General features: G+C 37.6%; 1 protein-coding gene across 3 annotated transcripts in view; it reads right to left on the minus strand.

The window, feature by feature from the left end:
* Cdk8 (cyclin dependent kinase 8) overlaps positions 1-15,555 on the minus strand; it is a 101,064-nt gene extending 85,509 nt beyond the window's left edge. For all 3 annotated transcript variants that reach the window (XM_048341614.1, XM_048341613.1, XM_048341611.1), the window contains exon 1: positions 15,428-15,555. In XM_048341614.1, the coding sequence (XP_048197571.1) occupies positions 15,428-15,555 (128 nt within the window). The remainder of the gene's footprint in view (positions 1-15,427) is intronic.
* Between the last annotated feature and the right edge of the window lie 1,274 nt (positions 15,556-16,829).

The following is a 16,829-nucleotide window of genomic DNA, read 5'->3' on the forward strand; positions in this document are numbered from 1 at the left end:
AATAGTGAGACAGCAATACTTACAAGATAATATGCTGTAAACTAAATGTACAACTGGGGGGGATTTGGAAGGAGGAAAGGTGGGAGAAAAATGAGGGAGGAAGTAACAAGTTTGACAAGAAACGTACTTACTACTTTACAAGTGTAACTATAACCCCTCTGTACATCACCTTGACAATAAAAATTATTTTTTAAATGTTGTTAGGATTCATGAGGCTAATATATGATACCTAAGATGCCAATCTTAAATCCAATCTTAGGAGAATAAAAATTAATACAAACTGTTACACAACAGAGAAACACTAGAAACATTCCCATTTTAAAAATTAAAAATGAAGTAAAAAGGTAAAATTGCCAGACACAATTTTATAGACTCATGCCTGTAATCCTAGCTACTCAGGAGATCTGAGGATCTTGATTCCAAGTCAGCCCAGACAAGAAAGTCTGAGGCTTTTATCTCCAATTAACCACTAAAAAGAAGTGGAACTATGGCTTAAGTAATAAAGCACCAGCCCTAAGTGAAAAAAGCAAATTGACAGCTCACAAGTTCAAGCCTCAGTACCGGCACAAAAGAAGAAAGTAATTTTAAAACTATTAAAAGTGGTTCTGTTGTTGTTGTTGTTATGGGGGGGGGGGGGTTTGCCAGTCCTGGGGCTTGAGCTCAGGACTAGGACACTATCCTTGAGCCTCTTTGTGCTCAAGGCTTGCACTCTACCACTCGAACCACAGAGCCACTTTTGGTTTTTTCTGAGTAGTTTATTGGAAATAAGAGTCTCACAGACTTTTCTGCCCAGACTGGCTTTGAACCATGATCCTTAGATCACTGTCTCCGGAATAGCTAGGATTACAGGTGTGAGCCAACAGCGTCTAGCCATTAAGTTAGTTTAAAATTATCAAATACCACTGGTTTTTCTAACACTCAAGTACCAAAATGGAATAATAAATATATACATATAGACTCACTCTATATATTTAATAAACGCAATACAAGAAGACCAGATAAATCTATAATTCAGATAAAGAACAACAAAGATAATTTTAGTAGTATGTTCTAAATATTACATGAGAACAACCAATAAACCTTTGGATGAAACAAAGTAAAATACTTTGTAACAATCAAACAGTATTCTTTCAAGGTAAATTACAGTGTGAATTACACCTCAAGAAAGCTATAACAGAAGCTTTACGATCTGTAAACTTCTTGAAAAGTATTAATACTTTTTCTATGAAGATAATTGAGATTTAATCCCCTACTTATAGATTGCAACTGAAGCAAAATTACTTTTCAAACACTTTAAAATAAACAACTAAAGGTCTGGGAATCTGGTTTAGCGGTGGAGTGTTCATCTTGTATGCATGAAGCCCTGGGTTCGAGTCCTCAGCACCACATATACAGAAAAAGCCAGAAGTCGTAATACGGCTCAAGTGGTAGAGTGCACACCTTGGGCAGAAGAAGCTCAGAAACAGTGCCCAGGCCCTGAGTTCAAGCCCCAGGGCTGGCCAAAAAAATAATAATAATAAAATAAAATAAACAACTAATAGGAAATGTTATCTTACATTCAGAACTTTTCCAAAATAACTATAGGACAGAATTTCACTAAGGAAAAATATAATTACATTATATTCTGATGTGAAAACTAGAAAGTCTATTAAATTCAGTGTCAGTTATAAACTACAATAAAATCAGGCAAAGACAATGGATGATATAAAAGAAGCTTTTAAAAGTACATGTGACTAGGTTTTTTTGTTGTTGCTTATTTCTTTTGCTGGTACTAGGTTTGAACTTCGGGCCTTAATTTTGCTTGGCTAATATTGCTTACTCCCTGTTGATAAAGTCAACAGGATGGAAACTTGTTCCATGCTAATGGTATCATCCACCACAAATATCCTCATGGAGAATTCCTGTGAAGTTTCATCTCCACTTCAGAGAATGTTTTGAACAAAGTCAGATGAGAATGATATTTGAAGTCATACATCTAGCCTGATTAGTATTTTTAATTGTACTGAAAACCTCAAGTACTTAAGATTATCAGGCTGAATTACCTTTTAGAAATGAATAGTCCTACAAACAGTACAAGAAATGTATCCAATGCCTAACGTATGAAACTGTAACCTCTCTGCACATCAGTTTGATAATAAAAATTTGAAAACAAAAAAGAGAAAAAAAAAGAAATGAATAGTCCTAGCTTCTTAAGAAGAAAGAGAAAAAAAAATAAAGGAAGTATGAGAAGTGTTCTTTTTTTTTTTTTTTTGCCAGTCCTGGGGCTTAAACTCAGGGCCTGAGCACTGTCCCTGGCTTCCTTTTGCTCAAGTTAACACTCTACCACTTGAGCCATAGCACCACTTCTGGCTTTTTCTGTATATGTGGTGCTGAGGAATCAAAACCAGGGCTTCATGCATGCTGGGCAAGCACTCTACCACTAGGCCACATTACCAGCCCCAGTATGTGTTCTTTGATAGGTCTTCTTATGTTGTTTTTCACTTGAATGCTTACAAACTTAGATCACAAACTTAGAGAAATGCAGAGGTCACCTAAAACAAGAGAATAGTAACCTTATATGCACCAGGATATCTGGTTTAAATTCCCAATGAAACCTGAACTCATTTATAACTAAAATAGATTTTCAAATAAAAATGTCTATTTAATCAGCTTCCTAACTACAAAGTACTCTCCAGCTTCTAATGAGCAGCAATTATTTCTACAATGAAAGAATTTTGTTTATAGCAGTATTTAAAACTTTTGAAAAAATTCTTTGAAATTATGAATAATTACAAATATTACAAACAATCATAAATCTCCTTACCTCCCAGGAATGGTTGATTACCTCTGCTGAGCAGACAAAGTTAAGCAATTCTACCAGCAGCAGTGGGGGCTCAGGTTCCTGTTCTATAGAGGAAGCCATAGATAAATACAATTGAGAAAAGAGATAAGGAACAAGGCCAAAGCCAAGATCAGTCTGAAACAAAAACAGTACCACACAGGGAGAGAGCAGGAGAAAATTAATAATAAACAACAACAAAAAACAAAACAAAACAGGAGGAGGAAGATTGGCAATGGATAGAGAATAAGAGCACCAAAGCCAAGCAACAGGAAATAAGAGATCTGGGGTAAAAGTAAGTACATGGTAAGATGTAAAAATAATGAGATGACTACAATTTTAATATCCACATGCTCTTTATATGTACGCACATGGCTCTGTATGTATGTGTATAGTGTGTTTGCTGGTATCGTGGCTTGAACTCAAGGCCTTTAACATTTATTCAGCTTTTTCTCTCAAGGCTAATATTCTACCACTGTGCCACACCACTACTTCTGGCGTTTTGCTGATTAACTGGATTTAAATATAACACAGATTTGTCTGCCTAGGCTGGCTTCAAAGTGTGATCCTCAGATCTCAGCCTTTTGAGCAACTAGGATTATAAGCATGAGCCATTGGTGCCCAGGCCAACTATAATATAAAATACTCAGGACCATGAGAAGCAAGACATCCACAATGCAAAAATATGCAAAAGAATAATCTATTAACAATTCTGATTTCACAATGTATTTAATCCCATGGCTTAATAATATCAGTGTTTGGGGCTGGGAATATGGTCTAGTGGCAAGAGTGCTTGCCTCCTACACATGAAGCTCTTGGTTCGATTCCCCAGCACCACATATATGGAAAATGGCCAGAAGGGGCGCTGTGGCTCAGGTGGCAGAGTGCTAGCCTTGAGCGGGAAGAAGCCAGGGATGGTGCTCAGGCCCTGAGTCCAAGGCCCAGGACTGGCCAATAATAATAATAATAATAATAATAATAATATCAGTGTTTAAATTATTCCTATTTCTTCTTTCTAGGTAAGCTTGACTGTAAAGTTTTGATGTGAGTATATCTGATACAACCTTTTGAAGACACAAGCAGTACCCCTAAGAGCCTATTAAACTCCTGTGATGTTGGGCTAGGAATATGGCCTAGTGGCAAGAGTACTTGCCTAGTATACATGAAGTCCTGGGTTCAATTCCCCAGCACCACATGTATAGAAAACAGCCAGCCAGAAGTGGCGCTGTGGCTCAAGTGGCAGAGTGCTAGCCTTGAGCAGAAAGAAGCCAGGGACAGTGCTCAGGCCCTGAGTCCAAGGCCCACGACTGGCAAAAAATAAAAATAAAAACTCCTGTGATGTTGACCTTTACTTCATCAGTTTTAAGTGCTGAGCTGCGACTGAAACTACCAGCTGGTACTTGGACATGGTGATCAGACAGTTAAGAGAAGACAGGAACGATAAAACTGTTGATATAGTCAAGAACTCTTTCTTCCTTGATGGAAACTTGCTTCTTGCCAGTGGTATCACCCACCACAAATGTAAACATGGAGAACTTTGGGAGCTGTGAAGCTTCCACCTTCATTTCAGAAGATGTTATGCACAAAGCTAGATGGAAAGGACATTTAGGGCAGTTGTTTTAATAGCATAAGAAACCAAAAACAAGGACAGTATACATTATATCCACAAAACAGAATAATGAGCTGATGAAATGAATTACATATGCTGATATATAGACTATTAAAACATACAAACTGAAAGAGCAAAGCACAGAATATTTAATTTTTTGCATATGCATAAATTATCTGCTAAAATAAGGTAAAATTTAAAAGTTCTAATAAGCAAACACACATGAAACCATGGGCAATGATTATCCTTAAAGAGTGGAAAAGAAAGGAAGGGAGGGTAGGCGGGAGGGAGGGAAGGAGGGAGGGAAAGAGGGAATGAATGAATTCTAGAGTCAGAGCTGAAGCCTTCTCTCTAGCCTAAATTACAATAGCCTCACTTGTGTTAACTTCTAATTATCTTTCAAGTCAAAGTTCAAATATCATTCTTGAGACCCCAAGGGCTTAGTTAACTTTATGATAATCCAGAATGTTCCTTTTTGCAACCTTTACCCTACTATATTCTAATTACTTGTTTATTTACACACCTGTGAAGGTGTGTAAGTTCCCTAAAGAGACAGAGGATGGCCTATTCACCAATGCATTACCTATATCTGGCACATAAACAAAACTCAGCATAACAGATATCTGGTAAACAGCTATCAAATAAATTGCAAGGACATAAAGTTACAAAAGGAATTAGAACTAAAGACAAACCAAACTGAAAAACCAAACTGAAAAACCAAAATTTTAAATGACATAATTTTACATTTAAAAGAATCATCCACAGGAAATGTATCCAATGCCTAACGTATGAAACTGTAACCTCTCTGTACATCAGTTTGATAAAAAAAAATTAAAAAAAAAAAAGAATCACCCATGTTAAAATCAGATTACAAAACCAATTAGAAGTATAAATGTTCGGTGCTTGACATGTTCTTGGAAATTATATATAAACTAAAGCTTTGCAAACGGAGTCACATGATAAAGCCCTAGGAGAGTTTGCTTAAAGGGACTTTTTTTTTCATAAAGCTCTGTATGAGCTTAGCTTTTCATATGATTTGTCTTTCTTATGTCTTATAAATTACAAAAAATAAAAAAATCTGATAAAGAAAAAAATAATTATGAAAAATATCCTCAATATTCTTCATCTTCTTCAAAATATGTCTTAATGGAAACAGTAACACTGCTTAAAAAGTTTTCTTTTCATTAAATCTTTTAGTTTACTATAATTTCAGGTGCACAGGACCCAGTGAAGATCCTATACCATGATTACAGACTTCCTTTTCATGATGATGTGTTAGAATTCACTAGCTATAATAAAAGTCAGGCATTTTAAAAAGCTTGCCTAAAGAGATAGGTAACTAAGTTATGCTGAGTATGGACCTAACCTAAATTATCTTTTATTCATATAACAAATATGAAGCAATCATGATACATAAGCCAAAGAGATTAGCCAAATTAAATGCCAAATACAGTTCATAAATTCTATTTTCATTGATTTTAGAAACCCAGGCTTGACACAATGGCAGAAACATTACAGTTCAGAAGAAAACTTAGTATCATGTGTAGTTTTTTTTAAAGTGTTTACAGTCACTTTCTCCTAAAGTGAAAATTTATATTGGAGTGTATAATATTCCATTGTGTAGGCTTAGAGCTTTGCTAAGCGCTTTCTAGATTACTTAACACTTTTTCAAGATTTTTTGTTTTATTTTATTGTTTGCCAGTCCTGGGACGTGAACCCAGGGCCTGAGTATTGTCCCTGGCTTCCTTTTTGCTCACTCTACTACTTGAGCCACAGAGCCACTTTCGGCTTTTTCTGTTTCTGTGGTACTCAATCAAACCAAGGGCTTCATGCAAGCAAGGTGAGCACTCTACCGCTAAGCCATATTCCCAGCCCTTTCAAGATTTTTAAAGAGATATAATTCCCATTATAATGGAAATGCTTTTGAAGTGATAAAATACAATTTGGAATGTTAAATAAAATATATTGTAGTCATGCTGTTAAAAGTAATTTTTCTTTGTTTTCTACTTCAGCATATATTTGTGGTAAATGTTCATCACATTATAAATGCTTAGGCATTAAGTGATAAATCTCTTAGTAAAAACTGGAAGACTTATTTGTGAAATCCTGCAGAATTCGTTTTTCTATTTCCAGTATTTATAGAAGTTAAACAAAAAAATTCAAGCCAAAAAAAATTACAAGCCTGAGTCCAAATTAAGCAGATTTATTTGAAAAATGTATCTCTAAAATACGTTATACTTTATAGTGACTCAATTCTCAAAAACTTGGACTTGGCAATTAACAAAAAATGTTAATTGGACTCAGCAATTAGTTTGCCAATTGAGAGTACTGATACTACTAACCTATCAAACTTTGCTTCCCTTGGTATTTTCATTTCTACTCTCCTAAGTGTATCTCAAGTTCTTAATTTCAGCAAGATTATTAGAGTGACCTTTCAAATATGACTTTAAGGTATACCTATCACTATTTGGAATGAAGGGAACACCATTACTGTCCAAAAATAAATCTATAATCTCTAACCCATAAACACTCACCAGAAAGACCCGAAACATATAAACATTAACCATATATACATGAAGGTAATTACATATCAGTGAAGGACTAACTATGTTTGGTGAGGTAATGATTGAAAGGGAATATTAAGACAAAGTAGTTAGGATATCTGAGGCTTAAATAGTAGAGGCCTAATTCAGCTGAAGGAAAAAATGTTCCAAAACTAGGTGCTGCATGAGATAATGGTCAGAATGATGTGATTTGATGGAGGAGGTATAATGATATAAATCTGTATTTCAGAATCACTGAGATACATGATAATATAAGCACTGTCCTAGAATAAGGCAGGCTACTGAAGTCTTGTACACAAAGAACAAAAGGATTGTGTTCTAAAACCACAGTCAGTATAAAGTCAGTATAAAACTGGTTCTATCTGCTTTGCCTATGACCCAGAAATAATACTCTCAGGTACCCAAGACAATTGAAAACATGTACCTGAAGTTAACTTACCCATGAATGTTTGTAAAATTATTCATAACAGCTCAAAGGTAGAAACAATTCTAAGGCCTAACAGATGCATGGATAAACAAAAGATTATGTATCCACACAATCCAACATATAAGTGTGCTAAGAAAATAAATCTTGAAAACAGTACACTAAGAAAAGAGAGAAACAAAAGGCTACATATGGGCTGGGAATATGGCCTAGTGGCAAGAGTGCTTGCCTTTGTGTACACGAAGCCCTGGGTTGGATTCCTCAGCACCACATATACAGAAAACAGCAAGAGGTGGCGCTGTGGCTTGTGGCAGAGCGCTAGCCTTCAGCAAAAAAAAACAAAAGGCTACATATATATTAAGGGGTGACCACTACTTAAGATGCATTGTATATTCATAACTGCTTTGTTATGGCAACTCCTTTGTACAACTACTTAAAGATAATTTTTAAAGGCTACATATTGTATGATCCCATTTATATGAGATGTCCAGAACAGTCAAATTAATTAATGGTTATTAGTGGCTAGATAGTGACTGCAAGTGGATTCATGGGTTTTTTTGCTTTTTTGTTTGGTTGATTGGTTTTGTTTCCAGGAGATGATGAAAATGTGGTAAGTATTCTGAATATACTAAAAAACAACTTAAATATTTAGGTTGACAGGAATTTATGATGCATAACATATCTCAATCATTTTCCTCTTTTTTATTTTTTTTGGCACTCCCTAGTGCCAAGAGGCCTTACACTTACTAAACAGGTGTTCTACTGCTAAGTTGAGCATCCAATTCAATTTTAATAAGGGAGTTTTCAGCACTTATTTTCTACTTTAATGTATCTGAAGAACACTGAGTTCAGTAAAGGCATCTTACCATGTAGCAGGACTGATTTTTGGACTTGTGAGAACTGTATTAAAGAATATTGAAAATCATGATACCAAAGGTCCTCAAATATTAAGGTGGAATAGCAGGTAAAAGCCACCTTTTAGTGACAAAAAAATACGTAAGGAGATAAAATATGTAATAACTTCTAAGTAATAAGAAATAATCATGGCTTCCCTGAGCAGGTATAAAGGAAAAATTTATATATTGTTCTGATATTACTTCTAAGTAACAAGAAGTAACCATGGCTTTCTTGAGCAGGTATAAAGGAAAAAATTTATAAATAGTTCTGAAGAAGGAAAGAACAGTAAGATATTCATTTTCTAGCAATAGCTAAGAACAGAAAATATGAGTAAAGTAACATGAGAACTGGATTAAATGGTAACAGGCACAAGAAAAATGACACCAGCCACAGGAATAAGTTCATCAATAATGATTTGGCATATATGGTTCCCAATTAACAAATGGTCATATTCTAAAGGTTGGAGAATTAGATTTCTGAACTCAATTTTTTTCAAAATGGCTATGTCTGTAAAGGATCTGGAACTTATTACAATTTTCATTATTTCTATTTTCCTCAGTGAAAGAGTATTCCAGAAGCTTTGTCTCTCTCATCTCTCCATATACTCAGAGCTCCAACAAGAGAAATTCCATTATTTCCTAAACTCTTAACTGTGGGAGAAATTTCTTTCCCTCCCCAATTTGTTGCCGGCACCACTTAAGCAACATAGGAAATTCTGGTTCCCTATTCCCTATGGAGGTGAGGCTAAAATAAAATTGTTTGCTATCCAGAGCTACAAGCAAAAATTGTGCCATGACAGTTTTACTGTGAGAAGAGTTCTTAAATCAGATGCCTGAATTTCAGAATCTAGTTGCATCAGTGTGGTAGAAAGATACATACATACACATACATACATACACACACACACACATTATTAACATGTTTGGTTTATGCTGATAAATGTATTCTCATTGTTGTTACAACAGAACTCATCATGTCCAGTGACTGCTATAGAACATTTGTAGTGTATGCATATACTACCACACATGCAGCAAGAACCCAAAAGATAATCCAAGAAAAAATAAGGGGGGAGAAAAGACATGGGAAGAAAATGTTCAAGTCCACATAATTCACTGGGGTCTGCAGAAAACAATAAAAAGCATCTTTTTCTTGTCCATCTTGGAATGCCTTTTCTGATGAGAACTCCTATCTTCTCATATAGATCAAATGTTACCAACTTTGAGAGGATTTTCCTCAAAACCCTAAAGAGTCTGATCTGCATTCCATCATTATCTTACATTATTATAGAGTTTATGGAATTGCTACAATCTTACAAAGTTTGTTTCCCCAGTAGATGTTTTCTCTCAAATATTGGAATAGCTTATTAATTTTTACCTCCCCAATACCTTGGACAGTGCTTGGCACACAGAAAGGTCCAATAAATATTTGCTGACTGAATTTCTTCAAATGTTGGAAGATACAGTAAAAGTAATAACTCATAAGAAAAAAATCCCAAATGAATTCATTTGCCAGGTCTTGCTACAAAAAACAAACAAACTAAGCTTGTAACCTCAAAATGGCCTAAATAGTGAATCTGAGTGCAATGAATATCTAAGATATAATCAAATACAAGCATTTAAGATGTGCATAGTAAATACTCTGCCTATCCTTTCAGTCATATATTCTGCTTTCCCTTCCTACCACGTTCCCAAAGGTTATAATACTCCTTCACTGCACATACAAACTATCCAGTAGCAGAAAGTAATGTATTACATGCTACCTCTGGCATTTCTGTTAAGTAAAGAAAAAAATTTTTAATGAACTTAGATACAGGATTCAGCACAGAAGGGCAAAAGGTGACAGGATCCTGACTTACTCCTATTATTCCTTCAGGAAAATAAAAGATTCTAAGCAAGTTCTGATCATAAAGAATTAGAATTGAATCAAATCTCTAATGCAGACTGTATCCAAAGAGCCTGAGAAACCAAATGAATGGTTCACATTAGTATCAGTACTAGGCCAATGCCAAGGTAGCACAGACATGTTGAGTAGCTGATGATGCTTTAGTAATTACCTAACTTCCTGGCAGTTGATGAGAGCCAGTTTTAAAGCATGAGGCTAAAAGAATATGAACTGTCTAAAATAAAACTTTTGTTTTAGTAGTTTGCATAGTCTTGCAAATGTATTACATTTTATGTTTGTAACTTTTAATTCTTCAAATCATAATAGTAGGAAAGACCCTTAAAAATGGTCTAGTGAAACCCTTTGCCCTTAAAATAGAGAAAGCAGGGGTTGTAAGGCAAATGTCCAAGCAGAAGCAGAGTCTGAAGTGAAACCCAGTTTTCCAGATTTCCTAACTTAGCTGCTGTGCGCCATGCTCTCTTGCTCACTCTCTCTCCCTTTCTCCCTGCCCCCTCCCTCTCTCTCCCCCCCCTTCTTCTCTCCCTTCTTCCCTCCCTCCCCCCACCCCTGGATGCAGTCAGTCCCTGAGCTGCTTTTGCTCAAGAAGAGCATTCTACCACTTGAGCCACAGTGCCACTTCCAGCTTAAGTTTATTGGAGATAAGAGTCTCACAAAGTTTCCTGCCAGGGGTTTGCTTGGAACCACAATCCTCAGATCTCAGCCTACGGAGTAGCTAGGACTGCATAGAACTGCAGGGGTGATCCACCAGTGCCAGGCTTTAGAATTCTTTTAACTGGGTAACTTTCTTATCTTAACATGTCTAACATGCCTTTCATTGTGAGGTTGTATACACACAACACACATACAAATTTATGTGTAAGTAATTATGCCTGAAGATATATAGACATATTCATGTAACTCATTGGGGTTTTTTTGTTTTGTTTTGTTTTTGTGCTGATCCTGGGGCTTGAACTCAAGGCACAGGCACTGTTCAAGAGTTTTTGTATTCAAAGGTAGCATTCTACCACTTGAGCTACAGACTCTCATGAACTTTATTGTCTGGGCAAGCCTTGAACCCTGAGCCTCAGATCTCAGCCTCCTGACCAGCTAGAATTACAGATGTGAGCCATCGGTGCCCCTGTGGCTCAAGGTGGTAGAGTATACTACCCTTGAGCACAATAACTCTGGGACAGTGCTCAAGCCCAGAGTTCAAGTCCCAGGAAAGATACATACACACACACATACACACACACACACACACACACACACACACACACACACACACACAAAGGCTGATCAGAAATGGACAGAAAAACTACACCAGTAGACTGAAAATAATAGTTGCTTGCATGCTTTATGTTTACAGGTTTGTTGGTTAAGAGCACAGGCTCTCAAGTAAAATATACCCCCAGGTAGCTCTGAAATCCTAGCTGACATGGATCCAGTTAGGCATAAAGAAAAAGCTACTTAACCTTTCTTAAGCCTCCTTTTCCTCACCTATAAACAAAAATTAAAAAGCTTTATTATTCTTGTGGGAATTAAAATAGGTGATAATCATCAAGTGCTTTGCACAGACACAATATCTAAATATTCAATAATTCAGTTGCTATCATAATCACTGTAAACTAATCTCTGGGTTTTCTACAAAAATGTCCCAAAGAAAGTTTTGTTTCTAATCCCCTCTGTTACCCCTGTCACACTCTCTCAAATACATATACATACACACACACCATTCCAACAATGGGTCTTTTGAAAAAACAATATAACATAGTAAAAAATCATTTACCTTTCTTTCTTTTTTGAAAAATAACACTAATTTTTTTAGTTCGGTTTTGTTTGTTTCTGAGGACAGACTCACTTTACTATGCAACAGCTGGTCTGTAACTTTTTTTTTTTTTTGGCCAGTCCTGGGCCTTGGACTCAGGGCCTGAGCAGTGTCCCTGGCTTCTTCCCGCTCAAGGCTAGCACTCTGCCACTTGAGCCACAGCGCCGCTTCTGGCCGCTTTCTGTATATGTGGTGCTGGGGAATCGAACCTAGGGCCTCGTGTATCTGAGGCAGGCACTCTTGCCACTAGGCTATATCCCCAGCCCCCTGGTCTGTAACTCTTAATCTTCCTACCACAGCCTCCTAAATTCTGGTTTTTACAAATTTTATATACACACATATATATGATTACATGTTAATATAGAATATATAACATGGTATACGTCATGTATTTAATATATATTTGTATATAACATATAGCACTATCTTTTTATTAACAACAATTAGTTGAAGGCAAGTCGATTTTTTTAATTCTACAAATTGGCAGTGCCTATACTGACTCTAGAATTTAAAGACAAATTTTATGTCTTCTTATACTTTTCACTTAGTTTGGTTTCCTAAATTTTGCAAAAAGGAGGTACAAGTGACTTAGAAAAATGAAACCCCTATGCATCTATTTTCACATTGAAACACAGAGAACATTATTTGTGGTGATAGTGAGAATAAATTAATTCCAAAATATATTGTACATTTAACTATTAAAATCTGAAATAATGCAATTACAAGAAGCTTTTTTTCTACGTAAATAATAATGCCTCAAAGTATTTCACCCTTCTTGTGCTGATTTATTCTAAATGTTGTGTGCTAGCAGGGTAGTAGTACTAATTTATTAAGTAAAAGAAATGATCTATCAAGCTACTTTATTTCCTAAAACTTAATAAATTAAGAAGCTAATTCCTCTGGTCTACTCTTTTGCCAATTATTCATGTTGTATGCTCACCAGAAAACTGAATGGATACATCATTTACATGACTCACTTTAGTAGTCAAATATGTCAACAAAACTTATATTTCATTCTTTTGTAAATTGTAGGATTCTCTTTGAAAGTGTACGGTTAAAGTTACTAAAGTACTATGAAATTTCAGCTGCAGAGTATGTAATTTAATTTGAAAGTAAATCAATATGAGAGGTAGATTATTTGATCATCCTATTATAAAAGATTAAACTGCCACAAATTTTATTTTACCAGGACTAAAATGCATTAAATTGCATTCACTGACATAAGATCAAAAGAACCTCAAAAATACAATTCAGTATTCTACCAGAATGAGGTTATAAAAAAGCCAAACTAAAAAAAAATACTTCCCTGTGGGGGGAAAAAAAGTTTTAAGTAATGTTAAAACTTGCTTGATATTTCATTCATTACAAAAAAGTTCATTATATAAACAGAATCATTAGTTTCCTGGAAAATAAGCCCAAAAGATTACAAATAAAATTTTCCAAAATGCAGTATTAATTTGCAAGTAACTAAGAAATACATATTATACATATAGCTATATGTATAATTTTTAAATTGAATAGTTCTTCTGAAATTATTGTTTAAATTAAAACCTGATCAAGACATAAAATGTGTTTTAAACTATCTCCTGTGAATACAAATTATAAATTACAAAAACATGAAATTAAAGCTAAATTTGCACAGTTCATTAGCTTAAATTGATAATTTATGGAAAACTTGCTTCTTTCAAGGAAATTAAATATAAAGTCACTGAATTTTGTAAAACAGATGACAGCTTGGCCAAACATATTACTAGACCTAATCTCACGGGAAATTTTATGAATATGTTCAAAATTACTTATTACTGAAAAGTGGCAGATGGTTTAAACCTTTTGAAAAACATTACATACAAAGTTGGTAGGGATAATTTTTAAATCCATGTCATTACAGAGTAAAACTTCAATAAGAAGTCAAATTAAACAACAGAATCAGCAATAATTCCAGACACTGATTTCTCAAATGTCACTAAACTATCCATTCTGCTAAAAGTACTTTTACATACATGCCGCACACAAAGTATAAAGTTTTCAAATCCCTTTTTGCTCATATCTGTACAATTTTACTTTTGCATAAACGCACTTAAACACATTCTAAATTATTTTCTCCATGAGCCTATTTTTAAGTATTTTATAAATATATTTCAGTAACCCTAAAAAATGTTCAATAAACATGCACTTCCTTTTCCAATATACAGAATACTAAAATATTTATAAATATGACCTTCTCCCCCCCCCCACACCTGAGGGAATTTACTTCAGCTTTATGGTTTCATTTTTTTAGTACTAATGTAGTTCTGAACATACTCTCCTATGTAATATAAAAAAAACAGTAATTATTTTAAACATCAAAACAGCAGCCAATCAAAGGAACAGAACACTCAAGTGAAGCTACTTTTGTTTCTAATAAAATTCAAAGATTATATAATAAGCTATGGCCTTTTCTTCCCAATAATTTTTATAGTGTCAAAAGCGACAGAAAACATCCATTTGGACAAGAGGAAAACAAGACGCTAATAAAATATATTTCCTCCCCAACTAAGAATTGCCTTCCCTTTTGTCAATATTACAATACATTCATCTACTGACAAAGGAAAAATGAACACTTCACTTGACTGCTTGCTAAGAAACTAAATTGGGAGCATTACCAGCCACAGATTTAATCATTTCTAGGGGAGAACATTTAACAAAAAGATTTAATGTTTATTGGCAGCTGCTAAAATTTGGGGCAACAGTCTGAACAATATAGCCCCCATTTGTCACTTGCTTTTTCTCACCACCCACCCAGCACCAAACCCCCATTGTTCTATGTAAAAACTCACAGCTAATGGTATCTAAATAGCAACTGCTACGTTTATGTTGCAGACGATGAGTACGAGGAACTCTCCAGAACCACATTCACTTGCTTCTTTCTTTCCTGCCCCACCCCCCAATCCCAATATGATAATAAATTGACCAAAAACTGGTGAGGGGAAAGGACCACAGCTTCCCTTCCAGACTGATGAATGTCAGTCCAGAGTCGAATAAGGAAATCACCCCTAAAAGATTACTATAATAAAACGATTTAAAAGATCTTCCTGGACTAGCGTTTTAGAGAAAATCTGATTTGTTTTCCTTTAATCCAATAGATATTCTCGAAGAGTCTGGAGACCAGCAGGTAAGAGCAGAGAGGCTCCCCTAACCCTCCTGCCGTCACTGCAGAGCAAGCCGCAGCACGCAGGATCTCTGACCGGTTTGGGTCCCCGGGTCACCACTTCCTCCCCGAACCCAGCCGGCTGGCGGGGACGAACACGAGCTTGGAGGAAGTGGGAGCCCGGCAGCCCTGCGGCGCGCTCTCCCGGCACGGCTTACCTGCCTCTCTGCCCCGCCAAAGTGCCGCCCGGCGCGGACACCCGGCCCAGACACAAACACTCACCCATCTTTCCTCTTGGCTTTGTAGACGTGACCATAAGTGCCTCGGCCAACTTTGCAGCCCTCGTATTCAAACAGGTCCTCGACCCGCTCCCGCTCGCTGCTCAGCTTCACTTTAAAGTCATAGTCCATTGTCACAGTCTCCGAGGCCGGAGAGCTGGGTCGGGGGGCCGGGGGACCGGGGGAACACGGGCAGCCGCAGCCCCCGGGAAGCCGCCCGCTCTACACCCGCCGGCCGCAGCACCAGCCCGACTGTGGCGGCAGGCGCGGGAGGAGGCCCCAGGAGAGCGCCGGGGACATCCAGGGGAGCGGCGGGGCGGACGCCGGCCAGAGGAGCACCGAGAGGCTCCCCGGGCGCGCGCGAGCCGGGAGACGAGGGCTGGGGGTGGGGAGCGGTGTCTCGGCCCAGGTCCCCGCCGGCTCCCCGGGCGCCGGCTCCGCTGCTCCCTCTGGCCGCGCGTCCTGCTCCCACGGCGGCGGGAGCGGCCACGGCGGGCTCTCCTCCTCCCGCGGGCTCACTCTCGCTTCACACTCCTCACACGCACGCTCACACTCACTCACTCGCTCGCTCTCCCATATACTCCACAGAAAGGCAGCGCCGCACAACAGCCGGTGCCTCCTCACGGAGAGGAGGAGGGAAGGCACTCGCGGAACACGGCCGCGGCTGTCGCAAAAACGTCGCGAAGCCCCAGGCTCGCCTCCGGCCCTCCCTCTAAGCCGGCTCCTGAAGAGACTGGCTGACCGCGTCCGCTGGCGTCCTCACCCCCAAGGGCCGTGCGAAGGCTGCCTGAGAGCCACTGCCCGAAGCTGCCGCCAAACACACCACGTGGACCCGCCCCATCGATGACGGGGCCTTAAACTACAATGCCCAGAATGCTCCGGCTCTCGCCATTGCCGTCTCGCCACGCTCCACCCCGTGCGATGGGTATGTAGAGCGTTGCATCATGGGACTAGTAGTCCACGTTGCGCTGAGTTTCGGTTCCTTAGGGAATTTGTTTTTTTCCCCCTCCCGGTCAATTGTAGCTAGTCTGGTTTGCGTCGTGTAAACTTGAGCAAAGCTATTTACATGTGAGGGAGGCTAGTTCGTATTAGGATCACATTTTGCAGGCTAGTTTGTATTAGAATCACATTTTGCAGGCCAGTTGGTATTAGAATCACATTTTGCGCCATTTCCAGACTCCAGATGTTAAAAGGCATTATTATTGGGAAAATCTATGCATTTGTAAATAACTCTTGGTATATCCATTGGCGTGCTGTTGTCGTGCACAATCTAGTAAGGTCTGTACAGTGATTCCTAAACATTGTTACTATCTGCTGCATTTCTGCCTATAAGGATACTAATTTTTACCTAAGATTATAGTGATAGATCTAAATCTGTAGCAAATAGTTAATAAATTTAAAATACC

This window comes from Perognathus longimembris, chromosome 3 (genome assembly GCF_023159225.1).
Source record: "Perognathus longimembris pacificus isolate PPM17 chromosome 3, ASM2315922v1, whole genome shotgun sequence".
NCBI classification, from domain to species: Eukaryota; Metazoa; Chordata; class Mammalia; order Rodentia; family Heteromyidae; genus Perognathus; species Perognathus longimembris.